General features: G+C 43.0%; 1 protein-coding gene across 1 annotated transcript; it reads left to right on the top strand.

Moving 5' to 3' along the window:
- The first annotated feature begins 15124 nt into the window (after positions 1-15124).
- LOC147445753 (putative CCR4-associated factor 1 homolog 6) lies at positions 15125-16254 on the top strand. The gene is made up of 2 exons (XM_086524625.1): positions 15125-15919; positions 16039-16254. The coding sequence occupies exons 1-2, from the start codon at positions 15125-15127 to the stop codon at positions 16252-16254; spliced, it is 1011 nt and encodes a 336-aa protein (XP_086380751.1).
- The last annotated feature ends 1831 nt before the right edge of the window (positions 16255-18085 follow it).

The following is an 18085-nucleotide window of genomic DNA, read 5'->3' as shown; positions in this document are numbered from 1 at the left end:
ATGATTTTTTGTGTGGGATACACCCTCAAACCGAGAGAGAGGTACTATCATAGGAAGAGCTCACTCCAATTCCATTCAAACTCGAAGATGTTTAACGGCTTTTTGATAGCAGTACAAAACTGACTAAATATCTTAGCATGAAATCAATCACTGGTTATGGAGTGGGATGTTGACAAGGGAGGTAGATGGAGATGACAGGAAAATGTGATGTGATTATCTCTTACCTTCACATATCGATATGTTTCTTGAGTTGCTATTGTCAGCATGATAAAAATCCCATCAAGTAGCATATACAAGGGATCAAGATGCTAAAGCTCCCGCAGTTTAAACATTCACTTTGTGTTGATTAGAAATTTTTTGAGCCTTTATGATCATTGTTGTATATTATGGAATGATGTAGCTCCTCCAGAACATATTTTGTAAATTTCAAAATTTATTAATACAACAGTGCATCTATATAGTGTTGTGGATTTCTCCCTTGTACCCTCAAGGGTTTTTCATCCACAATTAGGGACTCCTATTTGAGCAGGGGTGCTCAAGCTATAAATAGAGCCCACACTTATGCTATATATAGCAAGGAGTCCCCCATATATATGTGTACTCAGTGTGTGCTCTACATACATATTGGGGATTGTAGATGGTGGCGTCCTCTCTCAATCTCTCTTCTCCCTCATCCGTGGTTTCTCACTCTCATCTAAGACTTCATCCCTCATGAACATAATAGAGCCGGGATGGTAGGGAATTAGTGTAGGGTTGTTCTCACTACAAGAGGCTATTCATATTAGCGATGCTCAAAAAAAAAATCCCGGCGCCGCTATGAGCGTCGCAAATTTCCAAAGAAATTTGCGACGCTCATAGCGACGCAGACTGCGCTAAAAAAGTAACAGAGTGCGCCCAAAAAATCAGATCTCAGATCTGAGTTTTTCAACGCCCTCAAGCAAGGAGCAGGTAACGCTCTCTCTCTCTCTCTCTCTCTCTCTTTTTCTTCTCCACACACACAGACACACACAAACACACACACACGAGGAGAGGAAGGAGAGCCAGGTATGCTCCTTCCCTCTCCTCACTCTCATGTTCCCTTCCCCTCTTTCTCTCTCCCTCTCTCTCTCTCTCACACACACACATACACACACACACACATAGTGTTTTTGAGAGAGAGAGAGAGAGAGAGAGAGAGAGAGAGAGAGAGAGAGAGAGAGAGAGAGTACAAACATAAACAAAAACGCACACACACATACATAAACAAAGAATGCACACACACATTGAGAGAGGAAAAGAGAGAGAGAGCATGCATAAACAAAAAACGCACGCATTGAGAGAGGAAAAGAGAGAGAGAACATGCATAAACAAAAAACGCACACATTGAGAGAGGAAAAGAGAGAGAAAATATGCATACAATCCAAAAAAACGCACACACATTGAGAGAGAAAGAGAGAGAAACTAATTTAACGTCGTAGGAAACTAATTAAAATTAAAAGACCTAAAGATCTAGCCGACGAGGAGTTGAACTCAAGACCTATTATTCAAGAGGGAAATGGCATAACCAATCTATCATACTTGGCATGGGTGATAGAAAGGTTATACCATTTATCTCTTTTTATTGGCACACACATCCACACACGCGCACACACACACAAGAAGAAGAGATTTATAACGTCGTAGGAAACTATCCTAAAAGACGTTAAAGATTAGGTTAGATGTAGACTTACGTTAAATTAGATTTATGTTTATTTAAGTTAAATTAGATTAGATTTAGGTTTATTTTTAATTAGATTTACGTTTATTTACGCTAGATTTAGATTTCGTTATATTAGATTAGATTTAGGTCTCCATAGACTGCGATGCCTGCATGAAGCGAGTGACGAAAGCCCTCAATGGAATATAGGGTATTGCTGCCTTCACTCATGGTGGGCTCCGTCGATCCAAAAGTCTTCAGAAGATAGGGAAGAAGGTGGATCTTCAGGGCGGCAAGAGTCACTACATCCCCGACACAATGACCATCTAGACAACCTCTAGTCATTCAACAGCAACTTCAAAGTTAGTAACAAGAGCAAGAACGGTCTAAAGGGCCAATTGCTGTCGTCAGATGTGGATGGAGATGAGGCAGCGTCACCGCCGGAAGTTAACTCTCACATCTTTAGTGATGAGAATGCCAACTCTTGCCGAGTTATGTGAAAAATTATGTGTTAAATCAGTTTTAAGGTTCTTATAATCCCTGTTAGTTTAGTTCTTTGTTTTTAATATAACATAATTTACGTTAGATTTATATTTATGTTATATTAGATTAGACTTAGGTTTATTTAGGTTTACCCACACACACACACACACACACAAGAAGAAGAGAGTTTTAACGTCGTAGGAAACTATCCCAAAAGATGTTAAAGATTACGTTAGATGTAGACTTACGTTAAATTAGATTTAGGTTTATTTTTAGTTAGATTTACGTTTATTTAGATTTACGCTTATTTACGTTAGATCCAGTCCACGCAAGAATTACTTACGGTTTAGGGTTTAGAGTTAGACGAACAGTGAAAAGATCTACTGTGAAAAGATGTTAAGATGCTGTGAAGTGCTACAGCTAGAGAAGAGGCAAAGGGGTTTTGTCCACTACATGCAGTATCATGTAGACGTGGGTCTGTAGATTTCTTGTACCCACAAATATAGGTATTGACCAATAAAGACAAGATTATAACCCGGTGGTTCTGATCTCCGTGCACCTCTAGACCGAGGTATGCGGGGATTGGACATGACTAGAGAATGTGAGGTAGAGAGAGAGAGAGAGAGAGAGAGAGAGAGAGAGAGAGAGAGAGAGAGAGAGAGAGAGAGAGAGAGAGAGAGAGAGAGAGAGAGAGAGAGAGAGAGAGAGAGAGATAAGACGAAGAATGCCAATAGAATATTAAATTTGTTGTCCAGGTTATAAGATTTTTATCCTCATTATGAGTAGTGACGAGGATGTGGGACCGTCCAACCAAAACACCTATCTCTCAACGAGGGTCTTATGTCCTTGTAATCAATGCAAGCATGCTGTGCGACGGACAAGACGTGTTTCTTTGCAGCACGTTCGTGAATTTGGTGAGTTCGATCCATCTATTATAGATCAAGTTGTTGCCAATTATAACTCGTCGGACTCTGACGCTGGCCAACAAGCAGCAATCTTGCAACCCAATAGACGTGTTCGCAGGTGCTTTGGTCAAGCAGCATATGTGAGGCCACAAGATGTAGCCTCTGACAGCTTGGGGGATGATCATGCAGAGCACATTCCCAACGAGGCAATGTTTGAGCCCGAGATTGATGAAATGATCGAGACGATCATGGATTCAGAAAGGCTTATCTATGATGATATGAAAAGTGAAGCCGATACACCATTGTATAATGGAGCACGTATGTCTAGATTGAAAGCACTCCTGGTTCTTCTCAACATGCAGGCAAAGTTTGGATGGAGTGACACTAGCGTCACAGCGCTTTTCAGGTGATCTATTACAATTAGTTTACTTTAATAAAACTCTAAATGTATAATGATTTGATAGATTTTTACACGATTGTATCGTATTTTTATGTTGTGTAGATTGCTTAAAGAGCACATACTACCAGCTGACAATGTGATGCCAGATTCCCGAGATGAAGCAAGAAAGATTTTGCGAAACTTGGGGATGGATTACAATTCTATCCACGCTTGTCCTAATGACTGCATTCTTTTTAGAGGGGAATACATAGACATGGAGAAGTGTCCGAAATGTGATTCCGAAAGATATCGAGTAGATCTCCACGGGACAAAAATTCCACAAAAGGTTTTGCGACATTTTCCTCTGCTTCCTCGCATCAAGCATTTCTTCGAATGTAAGTCCATGGCCGCCCTAGCATCATGGCATGAGGAGAATAAATCTTCTGATGGTGTGCTATGAATTCTTGCAGATTGCGCAGCCTGGAAACATATAGATGGAACATGGTCGGATTTTGCCAGGGGAGCTCGAAATTTGCTCTTAGGCCTGGCTATGGATGGCGTAAATCCATTTGGTCAAAGATCAACATCTTACAGTGTATGGCCCGTTGTCATCGTCAACTACAACATTCCCCCGTGGTTGACTACGAAGAAGGGGCACCTATGGCTAAGCTTGATTTATGAGCCGACACACAGGATGACGGAATGCTTTGATCAGAGGCATTCTAATGTGGACCATGCATGACTATCTCGGGCTAACAGAATGCTCAGGTGATCTATTGACACTCCTCACTCAGACACTGTAAATCTTGTTTTTTCCCATAGTTGATCTATTATCATGTGTATACATGCAGGGCTTCAAACAAGCGGATACAGAGCATGTGTCGCATGTGGACCTAGACTGAATGCACGTAGGGCGCCCTCACTGAAGAAGCAAATCTACGAAGGTCATCAAGCGTATCTTCCAGAGAATGATGTGTTACACGATGGCTTTTTGGGAAGAGAGCCACCAAGGATGTCTGCACAAGCATGGTTAGAGCAGAAGGAGATGTGCGATGACGGATTGCCTCCAGGGATGAAGAGACTATCTCTATGGTACGAGTTACCATACTGGCCCCGACTCATGATCAATCACTTGCTCGATCCAATGCACATATTCAAGAATGTGGGTAATCTACTATGGGACCATCTGACCAGCAAGAAAGATACTTTGGGAGCCAGAGTTGACCTTAGAAATGTGGATCGTATGGAGCAATATTGGCCGCAAACAGCGTCTGATGGATCGATAAAACTCCCTAAAGCACCATGGATTTTCACAGGAGCCCAAGAACGCAAAGTAAAAGAGACCATTCGATCTTTGCGGACCCCCACTGGCGTAATGCACTCGCTCTGAATGTGTTTTACTAAAGACGAAAAGCTTACCGGTTTGAAGTCACACGATTGGCATAAAATGTGTCAGGTACGTTCATAGTGGACTTTAATATCATTGAATAAAATGTGGACTTTAATATCATTGCTGCACATACTTTACAGTTTATTTTACCGGTTGCCATTGAGGGATGTTTGTCTCTCGACATCCGTAACACAATCTACAAACTTGCAAAACTGGTGCAATGGATCTCACAAAAGGAGATCAACGTAGACTCCATACCATTCTCCAAACTAAATGCTGCGGAGCTTGTGTGCATGTTTGAGAAACATTTTCCTACTACCATGCTAACCATTCAGGTGCATCTTCTTGTTCACATAGTTGATGAGGTGGAAATAGCTGGCACAGTTCATTCCAGATGGGTGTTCTTCTTAGAACGTCTCATGAAAATGCTTAAGGGATATGTGCGTCAAAAGGCACGTCCGGAGGGTAGCATGGCAGAAGGTTGGTTGGTATTAGAGTCCCTAGTGTGCATTGGAGAGTGGCTAGACGGATTTGATAAAGCCCGGGTCACGCTATGGCGAACCATAGATGATGAGCGCATATCTGGGATTGTCATGTGCAATCTCGGTGTTGAGAAGAAGATGACGGAAGATCTAGAGGCTAAAATCAACCGATTTTTTATGCTTCACAATCCAGTGATGCAAAAGTGGATTTCACAATATGAGGATGCAAAGCAAGAGCAACAAAGGGCACGAATCGAGTGGAGACGGGGAAGACGACCCCTGATGCACTATCCGACGGGTCTGGAGAGCCTACTAACCTTCATGAGCTTAAGATGGTTGCACAACCAATTGAAAAGCGTACAACAATGCGGTGACGAAGTGACTGAGGAAGAGTGGGAGTACTCTCGGGGTTGCGCGACCAAGGTAAGTTTGCAATGTACGACATGCTAGTGACTTTATTTCTAAACGTTTGAACGGCCACTCATATTCTTTGTTCGTTGCAGCATGGTGTAAAGGTCGACATTTTAGGGTGGAACGGATCGACAAAAAGCGTTTTACTCAAGATTGTGGAATCATGGCAAAATTTGAACAGTCTAGTCGACGACCTTTCTCTGATGCAAATCCTGTGGTGGCGGAACTCACTTACTTCGGCACGCTGCAAGAGATTTTGAGGATCGATTACAGAGGATTTTTTGTCAACTTGTTCGACGTGCAATGGTTCAAGATAATCATGGAGGGTCGCAACGCTACTGTGCGTAGAGGAGAGTCTGGTTTTCTTGAGGTGGATTCTACTAAGAAATGGACTGACCTAAGAGACACTTTTGTACTACCAGAGCTGTTACCATATACTTGTGGTAGTGATGTGTGTGAACACACTAGGACCGCCGGGGCATTTTTTCCCTCTTTATGAGGTTTTTTCCCCCGTGCATTGTATATACGCCCATCACTCTAGGGCTATCTATCTTTCCATTGCACACTAAGTAACATACTCTCATTGTGTGCCTTGAGCTTCCTTCGTCTTCTCCAAGCTGTGTGTGTTTCTCTGCAACCCTAATTCCAACAATTGGTATCAGAGCAGGTCACGTCTTCCCGGGCTTAGTCGCCAACTGCTCTAGCACACGCCTGCTCACTTTTTCCGATTTCAGTGAGCTTTGGCGAGCGTTCGTAGGTCGACAAATATTTTTGGGTGAGCTCGAAGAGCTCGGTCTGCTCAAAATTCTGATATGGGCTCATTTCGGCCTCCGTTTCCACTACGGGCAGTACTGCACAGGCTATTTCATCATTTTGTGCAGATTTTCTGTCAGTGCCGTTTTCTGCATAATAGGTGCCTTATAGTCTTCTACGGTTTGTGCTATATAGCACAAGTTGTTCCCGCTCCATTTCTCCTATTTTCGGGCAGTTTTCACATCAGGTGCAGCATTTACCATGGCTGACAACAACAACACAGATGTGTTCAAGATGTTTGCTGCTGAGGACAGGTTGGATGGGGACAACTACCCTATGTGGGCTTATATGATGCAACATGTTCTTGTGTCAAAAGGTGTCTGGAACATTGTGCAGGGCATTGATAAACGTCCTGGTTCTGAAGATGTAGGCGATGTTGAGGATGTTGCAGGTCTTGCTGCAAGGATTGCAGCTGTTAGAGTTGTTTTGCCTACGACAGAACAAGCTCGTTGGGATGTTAAGGATGCGCAGGCTCATGCATTGGTTGCGTTGTCTGTGAAGCGCACCATTATTCCTCACATCCGTTCAACAAAATCTGCAAAACAGGCTTGGGATATTCTAGCAGGTCTTTATGCAAGCCGCAATGAGGCTAAAATTGCTTTGCTGCGTAAAGAGCTAGAGTCGAAGATTATGCATGAGGAAGATGATATGGACACTTTCCTTGCTAGTGTCAAGGATATCAATGAGCAACTCATTTCTGCAGGTGAAGTCATTTCGGACAGCTCCCTTGTGCAGACTGTTCTTGATGCCTTACCAGATTCCTACCAGACTTTTGCTAGTACTTGGAGACTCATGACCCAAGGAAATCCTGAAGTTGTCATGTTTGATGCATTATGCACATTGCTGTTGCAAGAGTCACTTTCTAGAAAAAACAGGACTAGGCAGCGTGCAGTTGAACAGGATTTTATTGCTTCTCAAAGAAAGGGTGGTAACAGTAATGCAGCCACTTCTTATGGTTCTGCTGCGAGTGGCAAAAATTTTGTTCCTAATGCTTCTGGTGGCAGCACTTCGTCTGGCAATTCTGGTGATAAGGGCAAAAAAAGGATGCGTTGCCATTATTGTAAAGCCAATGATCACTTGATCAAGTCGTGTCCTAAGTTGAATGCCAAAGAGGCTAAGAAGAAAGAGGGTGGTTCCACTGCAAATGCTGGTTCCACTACAAATGCAGCCATTGTTGAGTCTTCTGTGAAAGGAGATTGTGATGCTGATGTTGATGCAGAATGGGCTTTTAGCGCAGAGTGCACTTACAATCCTGCTGTCCATGATGCATGCTTGTCAGTTGCTGCAGATTCACATGTGTGGTATTTCGACAGTGGTGCTACAAAGCACATTACCTCACATCGTGAATTGTTTACCTCTCTCGAGTCTGTCCCTCATGGGAATTTAGTCACTTGTGCCAACAACGCCTCTTATCCAGTTCAGGGAGTTGGAAAGATTGTGCTCACTGCTGCTAATGGCAGTTCCTTCACACTTGTTGATGCACTTTATGTACCTGGGATCAAGAAGAATCTCTTGTCTGTATCCGCACTTGCTAGACTTGGACTTGTAGTCAAATTTGTGGATGACAGATGTACAGCTCATGATCTCAGTTTTGGTGATGAAATTGTTGCATCTAGACTTTTGTGCCGTGGGCTGTATAAGCTCACTTTGTATGACAAGTGTGGACAAAATTTTGCAAATGCTATTGCAGATTCAAGGGCTATTTCAGATGCAAAACTTTGGCATGCACGTTTTGGTCATCTGAATTTTGCCAGTTTGCTGCGTTTGCAGAAATCTGATATGGTTGCTTCTTTGCCACCTCTTGAAGCACCTGTCAAACATGTTTGTGAAGGCTGTATTCTGGATAAAATGCAGCGTTCTAAGTTTCCAAAGGATGGTTCAGTTAGGGCCACATGCAGGTTGCAGCTTGTGCATAGTGATGTTTGTGGGCCCATGCAAACTCCGTCCTTGGGCAATTACCTGTACTTCGTGACTTTCATTGATGATTACTCCAGGCATGCATGGGTATTTCCGCTTAAAGCGAAGTCCGAAGTTTTTATGTGCTTCAAACAATTTTTGGCTATGGCTTAAAATGTCTCAAAATGTACTATGGACACCCTCCGTTCCGATCGAGGGGGGGAGTATATGTCTCATGAATTTAATGCATTTCTGGCTAGTCGTGGGATAAAACACCAATGTACAGTGCCTTATACACCTCAGCAAAATGGTGTTGCTGAGAGGAAAAACAGGTCACTAACGGAAATGGCACGATGTATGGTCAAAAGTCAAGCTTTGCCGCATTCTTTTTGGCTTGAGGCCATCATGTGTGCCACTTATGTACTTAACAGGTGTCCTACGAAAGCTTTGCAGTCTATTACTCCATATGAAGCATGGCATGATAGAAAGCCTTCTATTGAGCACATGCGTGTTTTTGGCTGTTTGGCATATGCTTTGGTGCCACAAGTGCAGCGCAAAAAATTCGATGATAAGGCTCTCAAATGTATTTTTGTTGGTTATAGTGCTGAAAGCAAAGGTTACAGGTTGTATCATCCGCAAACAAAACGTATTCTGGTTTCATGGGATGTAGTGTTTGTGGAAGATTCTGTTCAGCCCTTGCTGTCATGTACTAGAGACAATAATGTAAGCTCACAGGACATTTATGACACTTTGTTGCCTCTTTTCAGTGGTGGAAATACGAATGTAAGTTCCAATGAGGCAAATGTACAGCCTATGGGGGTTTCTGAAAATGTTTTAGAACAGCCTATTACTGATGCAGATGTACATGATGTACTTGATGAGGAAAGGGCTGAAAATGAGCAGGCTAGAGGTATGCCAAAATGGTTGGTGCACACTTTGCGTGACAGTAAATTGGATGCACCTTTATCTAGTCGTACTCGTTCAGGCTCTCGCCATGCATCTTATGCATCAGATTGTTATGCTTTGGCTGTGTCTAGTTTGCATGATGTTGAGGAGCCTCTGTCTTTTGATGAATCACAGAATTCAGAAAATTGGATTGCTGCCATGAAATCAGAATATGATGCACTTATAGAGAATGACACATGGACTTTATGTGATTTGCCTCCTGGCAAAAAGGCCATTGGTACGAAGTGGGTTTACAAGTTGAAACGCAAGCCGGATGGTGAGATCGATCGCCAAAAGGCTCGACTTGTTGCAAAGGGTTATGCACAACAAAAAGGCATAGATTATGAAGAGACTTTTTCTCCCACTTGTCGTATGACTACTGTGCGTTTTCTATGTGCATTGGCAGCTCATTTTGGTTGGGATGTACATCAATCAGACATTGTTACTGCTTTCTTGAATGGTGACATATTTGAGGAAGTTTATGTAACGCAGCCTCGCGGTTTTGTCATAAAAGGACAAGAGGACAAAGTGTGCAAATGTAAGAAGGCTTTGTATGGGTTGAAGCAATCTCCTCGTGCTTGGTATGAAAAAGCTGACACTCATTTGGTTAAACGAGGCTTTCCTAACAGTCCAACAGAAAGCACATTGTATGTAAAGCGTGAGGATGATGTATTTCTCATTGTGGTTCTTTATGTTGATGATTTGTTGATCACTGGACCAAATGAGAGACATATTGCTGAATTTAAGGCTGATTTGAATGCTACTTTCAAGATGAAAGATTTGGGGCTGTTGCATCATTACTTGGGTATACAGTTTAAGCAGTGTGATGGTGGCATTGCCTTGTGTCAGAAAAGTTACATAGAGACATTGCTATGTAAGTTTGGACTTGAGGATTGCAAACCTATTGCCACTCCCATGGAAACAGGTTTGAAGTTGAGTCTACATGATGCTGGCGATCCTGCTGATGTCACTCTTTACCAAACTGCTGTTGGCTGCCTCATTTATGTATGCAACACGAGGCCAGATATTCAGTTTGCAGTCTCGCAGGTCAGCAGATTTATGCATAGCCCAGGGTCTAAGCATTGGCAGGCTGTCAAGATGATTTTCCGCTACCTTAGTGGCACTTTACATCTTGGCTTGTTTTATCCCAAGGGGGGATCATTGCCGCCAGACTTACATGCTTTTTCGGACTCAGATTGGGCTGGTTGTTCTGACACGCGAGTGTCCACAAGTGGTTTTTGTTTCATGCTTGGCAGTTCATGTATATCATGGTTGAGCAAGAAGCAACCTACTGTGGCCACTTCGAGTTGTGAGGCTGAGTACAGGGCAGTCTTCACAGCTACGGTTGAGTGTGTATGGCTCAGACGCCTTATGGCTGACTTGGGTGTTGGACAGGACACTACCAACACTATCTACACTGACAGTCAGAGCGCATTGGCAGTTGCGAGGAACCCAGTTTTTCATGCTCGCACAAAGCACATTGAGGTGCATTACCACTATGTCAGGGAGAGGCTCTCAGCAGGAGAGATCAGCTTGGCTTATGTGCCAACACAGGACAACCTTACAGATCTTTTCATAAAGGCATTGTCTCGTGAGAAGCTTAAAGCTTTCCGCAAAGCTTTGGGCTTACTCCCCTTTGTGGACTGATCTTGTCCTCAAGGCATGGCACTTCCCTTTACTCATGTGCCAGCTCTCGTTCACCGCATCACTCCAGGGGGGATTTGTTACCATATACATGTGGTAGTGATGTCTGTGAACACACTAGGACCGCCGGGGCATTTTTTCCCTCTTTAGGAGGTTTTTCCCCCCGTGCATTGTATATACGCCCATCACTCTAGGGCTATCTATCTTTCCATTGCACACTAAGTAACATACTCTCTATTGTGTGCCTTGAGCTTCCTTCGTCTTCTCCAAGCTGTGTGTGTTTCTCTGCAACCCTAATTCCAACAAGAGCATTGTGAACAAGTAAGTATGTAAATAGTTAACATCCCCCTTTTACAAGTTATGTGCTTGAAAGCTCTCATGTAAGTTATGTGGCTCTGGCAGGTAATATTTCATCCTACAAAGTCTACATCAAACTGGTGGTACGTCATAGAGGTAGCCCCTCGTAGTGCAAGGACGTATGAAGGCTACCATGTGCCAATCACAACGGCATCAATGGAGGAGATCAGAGAAGATGCTCAATCAGAAGCCGCTGCGGTGGTGCCAGACGAGCATCAAGATGCTACTACTCTATATGGGGTGCATGCAGAGGAGCTACAAAATGAAACAGAGGATGTGTGTTTAAACGGAGAGCTCTATATAGATATAGGAAGTTATGCTAAGTTATGCGAGGATGAGAGAGAGATCTCTTAAAGCCACAAATATTGTATCTGAACAATTTTGCTCCATGTTGTAAAAGCTCTGGCTCTCTAAGTACCTTCCATGGTGTATAACGCTCTTTTCTACTCGCGCTCACATCTTTTGATTGAAAATTCTAAGTTTTCGACTTGCCTCTTCTATCACTCAATTCATTGCATCATTGTATTTATATGCGTCATTACGTCATTTTATTTAATGGTCTTTGCGTCATTGTCTACTCTATTCATTCAATATTAAGTTTAAATATTCGTGTGTTTAATGCAGGTATGGATGATGAGGAGTTTCTTTCTTCTTTATCACCGCAGCAGAGACAGTGGTACGTGGAGCGTCATCGCTCTGGCGCATCATCGCGCGTTCCTACTCCATCCGCATCTCCCTCTCTTTCGGAGCATTCGGCGCGCTCCTAAGCTTCGGCGTCGACGAGACGATCTTCACACTCATCTAGACACCGGCGCTCTAGTGGTGGTGGTGGCGGTGGCGGTTGTTGTGGGGATTCCGCCGCCGATGCCTCCACACCGCCTCGTGTTTGACGAGGCTCTTTACCCTCCCCTTCTTTGCCCGCCCCCACACCAGCCACAGCATCGCCATCTACGCCAGGTTTTGCGCGGCTGACTGTTCCTAGCAGCTACACACCTCTACCTACTCCGCTAGGAGCCACCCCACTCGACACTCCTTGCTTCGGGGCCCAGACGCCAGTGGAGACACCTGACGTCCGTACCCCCATCGACACGCCGCTAGAGACCCCTGCCGGGACACCCAGGTTCATGCGTCACCGGCCAGAGTGCTTGCCTTACTCCGTCGACTTCAGCGGCGGCATCATCATGGATGATGACGACAAGAAGGTGATCTCGCGCATGCGTGGTCTTTGCTCTCAGCTGTTTAGACACTACATACTAAACAAATGGAGTGAAGTACCAAGTGATTTAAAAAACAGAGTCATCAACATACTTCATGATGAGTTTCCCGTTCCAACATGGGATCAGCGCTTCAATGAAGACCTGATGAAGATTCGAATGTGCGAATACTGCAAACACAAGTGTTCCGAAGTGCAAAAAGCAATCAAGAATGGGTGGAACAGACCAGATTGGCTAGCTAAAGAAGATTGGAAGAATGCGAAGAAAGCAGCGCGCGAGAATCCCGACAAGTGGAAGCAACAAAAGGATGCAGCCAGAGCGCGAGTAGAGGCAGGGAGCTCGCACCACTTGGGGAGCGGTGGATGGGCATTATTTGAGGCCAATTTTGTAAGTGTTTTTGCATTGCTCTTTATGTTCGATAGTTTAGGGTTTATGAGTTTTTTAATTCTAACATAATGAAATCTTTGTATGTTTTGACAGTGGTCGATGACAGGACGTGATCCCACACCGTACGAGCGCGAGTACGCAGGCAGGAAGGGCTTAAACGCCCTGATGGACATTCTCAGTTCTCGCGGCGGCATGGTTCGTATTAGGGTTTACTCTTTTCTATTTTTTGTATTGTTTTATAAATGTCGATATATGTTTATACTTACTGAAAGCTGTCTTATTGTCTTTTTTTGCAGAATCCGACAGATACGCCGCTTGGACGCGATGAGACGTCTGACTAGACGACGTCAGTTTAGCCGTAGCTAGATAGCATTAGTTTAGGGTTTCTCATAGCTTATGTATCATGAGACGGATTTTATACGTCTTTTTGAACCATGTATATTATTACATTTGTCACCGCAGTTCCTTTTGCCAATCAATTCTTTATGCCTATGATGTTGTACAATTGTCATTATTACATTTGCCAATCAATTCATTTTGCCTATGATGTGTACAATTGTCAATTTTACGCTTGTCAATTTTGCAAACAATGCGTCTTGTGGGTGACTATTTTGGGTCTATTATCTACCCTTGCACTTTTTTTAAAAAGTGAATCAAGTACAATATGGTTGATGGGTGGTAGGGCATTCAATGCTCTGTCACCAAAAAAAAATTCTCTCGGACGTCGCTATAACCGTCGCTATTTATGGCTCTGTAGCGTCGCTATGAGCGTCGCTATAGTCTTCTGTGTAAACGTCGCTATGACCGTCGCTATGAGCATCTCTATATAGCGACGACTATAGCGACGCTCTCGTAGCGACGGTTTTAGCGATGCCGGGGGGGTTATAAAAACCCAGTGTATTTCCGTCGCTAACAGCGTCACAAGAGCACACAACCTCTTGTAGTGTCTAATTCATAATTACACATACGAGGTGGTTTATAAACCTATAAGAATTAATGAATACTATATAATATGTATTCTTGCTATGCTTGCATGAATGTAATGTTTGAAATGTACTGCTACACCCTTCATAAGTGTCTTTATTCCTTTTTTTTTGTTTGATGAATAGCAATGTGTTCTATGTTGTATTAAAGTGGGATTCCATGTTGGTTTTGCATGATGGTAGCATAGGCAATGAAAGGTGGAATTTGCTTCTCCTAGGCATTAGACAGTAGTGAAGCTTTAAAAAGTCCATCATAGAATAACGTTCTTTCACTTTTATCCTTTAGTGGAGGAGATGAATGAACTTTATCGTGTGAACAACCTAGCTCATAAAAGAGAAAAAAACAAAACCAAGTCAAATCTCGATAGTGTGTATTTCATGATGGCAGAACCCCCAAGTATACCCATGATACGCGGCATGCGTTTTCCTTTAGAGGAGACAATCAAGATTCAAAAACACACTTCAATAAGGAGGTGAAAGTGGTAACTAGCTACTACCTACCTCTGATATTGGAGGATGGCTACCAAACAAGAGCATCTTTTAAATTATATAACATTATTGGTAGGAGAGCTTGAGTAGAACCTAGAACCTCAACCCAAGACATGTGGCATGCACATATGAGACAAGTAGCTACTTGGTATTGGTAGGTAGAAGCTATCTACCTAGTAGGAAGCTTTGATACTTTTATGAGGCAACCAGGTGAAACCTTGTCTGAGACCGCATTGCATGATGGTAGTACCCCCAAGTGATCCCTACCTATGCACCCATAATAGCCTTTGAGAGCACTTGTAGATCCCTAAATAAATGGTTTTTGTATGTATCTAGCTCGTAGTTAGCTCTGACACTATGGGTAGCACTGTCCGATCTTCAACCAAAGTTCACAATAAGTCCAAGCTGTTTTGTTTTGTTGAGAGGTGAATTTATCTAAATAGGCAGGCTATTTCAGTGAGATTACAACTCGATAGATGGACTGCAAAATTTTTAGGGTAGTTTTCCGAATAAAGAAGAGTGCCCGATTAGCATTGCCAAGGGTATTTTACGCTCGCCCTCGCAAACAATTCTAGGCACGTACATCCACACAGTACACAATTAACCTGCGCTCTAAGCCGCTGACACCTTCTCAAAACCAGCTCCAGCTCAAGCCCCAGCCCTGCACAAATATGTCGGTCCCTGAGGGCGCTGAGGTTCGCATCGTCGATGTGTGGTCACGAAACGCTTGCCGAAAATTCCGACAAATCCACAGATTGCTGCCCACATATTCCACCGTCTCCCTGGACACCGAGTTCCCGGGTTGCGTTCAGTTGAATCCGCCCATAAGAGCCCGCGACAAAGCTGAACACAAGTACCAAACCCTCAAGGCTCATGTCGACAGCATGAAGCTCATTCAAGTGGGTCTCACCCTTACGAATGACCGCGGGGAGCTCCCCATCATCAACGGAGCTTCCACCGCCTGGCAAATCAATATGAACGAGTTCAACGTCAACGCCGGTGACTTCCATGTTGAAAGCTCAATACAGCTTTTGAAAGCTGCCGGCATCGATTTCGACAGGAATGAACGAGACGGCGTTGACTCGTGCACGCTCGGTAGCCTTCTTCTGCAGCATGGGCTGGTGTTCAACAGCAACATTCGCTACATCTGCTACCAAGGTGACTTCGATCTCGCATATTTGATCAAGGCCGTATCAGGGGAGCGTTTGCCAAGCACTCTCTTAGAATACAAGGAGATTGTGGACACCTATTTCGGTACCGTTCATGATATTCGACTTGTGCAGCTCAAGCACTTTGGAACTCGTTTTGGGCTTCGGAAATTTTGTGATCAATTACAAGTCCTGCCCATATGCGGACAAGCCCAATATCAAGCAGGCTCTAAAAGCCGTTGGACGTCTGCAGCTTACCATAGAATCAAAGAGAGACATATTCAAGGTCACCGGCCCCTCAACGTCGTCCCAAGCCAAGTGCTTCATTGATCAATATATGGCTATCCTCTTGAACCTTCAACAACAGGTTCAATATCTCGTGCACACTCGGTATATAGCCAGCTTCTTTCCCACCATGATCAGTTTCTGTTCGACAGCAACAAAATTTTCTACGTCTGTTCCGGAGGCGGCTTCCTTCTCGCTGTTCCGGAGGAGGCACCTGGGAACTCATTTTGTGCTTTGGGTATTTTGTGAAGAACAACTCGAAGTTCGGTGCACGTGTGATGAACCCTATCAAGCATGCTCTCATCTTATCATACAAGCAAAGAGATCCCACTGACAACTCTTGTGAATATCCCAAACCCAATTCCTAAATTGATTATGTAGCTACGATGCTTAGTTCCTCATCAAGGTCATGTGTGTACAGATCAATTCCCTTAGTCCCATCGATGTACCCTTAACTTTCAAGTCACTCGCTCCTCTCATAGAATCTATAGTTAATCTCCCTAATTTATAAGAGAATGGTCCCCCAACATGTAATTTATGGGTGTGCTTGAAATTCATCTATAACACTGCAAAGAGCCCTAATTGTAAAATTCTAGCTTCACTAGGCTCACGTGCCAACACAATCACACAACTTTGTGAAAGAGGTCTTACTTATTGATTTTATCAGTTCATGCCATATCACGTTTGTGCATCAATACTTTGTAACATAATTTTGAGTCCTGATCTTTAGCTTTTCTCTTCCTCCAAGATTTTGGTTCAACTGTAAGCCACCATTAGGCTATACAATAAGCTTTGGACTTAATACATTCTACAATTACGTACTCTTCAATCTTGCATCCCCTCTACATGGCTTAAATTTCACTATGCAAGCTCTTTTCTCCTTATGATCAAAACATTTCATCCGTTCATTTTAAAAAACACAATTTCCTTCAAGTCGGCATTGACTCGTGCATATTTCATCAAGGCCATATTAGCGTTTGCTTATAACTCGCTTGGAATTCAAGGAGATTGTGGATATCTACTTTGGTATCGTTCATGATATTTGACTTGTGCTCTAGAACTCATTTTGGGCTTCAAAAATTTGTGATAAATTGCAAGTCCGGTGGCCAAGCTCAATATTATCAAGCCGGTTTTTAAAGTCATTTGATGTCCACAACTTACCATAGAATCAAAGAGAGACATATTCAAGATCATCGTCCGCAATTATCAACGGCTTTCCTGAAGGCCGTCCCTAGCCAATTGCCTAATTGATAATATGGCTCTCACGTCATGTTGTTTTTGAACCTTTAGCAACAGGTTCATCCCATGCGTGCTTGATACGATAGCCCTCTTGGCCAACATCAGCTGCTATTCAACAACAAAATTTGCTACGTCTAATCTCAAGGCGACTTCCTTCTATCATATACTCTTAAGGCCATATCAGGAGAGCATGTGGAAAAAGCACTCACTTTGAGTTCACGGAGATTTTGGGGACCACATTTTGTTGGAGCACCTCAAAACTCATTTTGTGCTTTAGGTATTTTGATGTGTGTTCAACTTCTTCAAGAGTAGAATCATTACCAAATAGAAAAAGAGAAATTTGTAAGTTGAGATTTCTTGCCATCACCATCTATACTAGAACATGTACCTCCTATTGATTTATTGTCAAATAAGGCATCTAGACCCACACTTAGTTTTGACAAGACTTAGAAGAATCTTTGTCGTTGAATTTGTAATCCTAGTTCATAGACATTTATTTTATAATCAAGCACATAAAAGCAGTTCCTTCATATGTTGTGGTAATGGACTATACTATGTGCAAACACCAATGTTCTAAGTAGAATAGACACCATTAATGTATTCTTCACTCAAGTGCTAAGACCTTCTTTACATGGTCATTGCATGTTCCATTCTTTAAAAGAATTTTTGCCAAAACATTTACTTGGAAGTATCAAATGTAACATTTAATGGACTAAAAACTTGTGTGTAGCGGAAATTAGCATGAACATAGTGGGCATTTCATTAGAATAGATTCCTAATGAGAATTACAAGAGTGCTTGGGTGGAGAGAGAGAGCAAAAAAAAGCATAACACCTAGTTAGATAGCATGAACAATACTTTCAAAAGAGAGAGAAATTAAGCTATTGACAGCAATTGAGGACCAGATTTACATGGAGCTAGTCCCCCCTCCAAAAGGCTTTGTATTATGGTTTCTCCCATT

The sequence above is a fragment of the Adiantum capillus-veneris genome, chromosome 12 (assembly GCF_014529385.1).
Source record: "Adiantum capillus-veneris isolate H3 chromosome 12, ASM1452938v2, whole genome shotgun sequence".
Lineage (NCBI taxonomy): Eukaryota > Viridiplantae > Streptophyta > Polypodiopsida > Polypodiales > Pteridaceae > Adiantum > Adiantum capillus-veneris.
Note: the sequence above shows the minus strand (reverse complement) of the source record. Positions and strands in the feature narration are given on the sequence as shown.

Excerpts from the sequence above, each read along its gene's own strand:
- LOC147445753 (XM_086524625.1), top strand. The coding sequence starts at position 15,125 with ATGTCGGTCCCTGAGGGCGCTGAGGTTCGCATCGTCGATGTGTGGTCA. Across the intron at positions 15,920-16,038 it reads TCAACGTCGTCCCAAGCCAA|CAACAAAATTTTCTACGTCT; the intron begins GTGCTTCATTGA and ends TCTGTTCGACAG.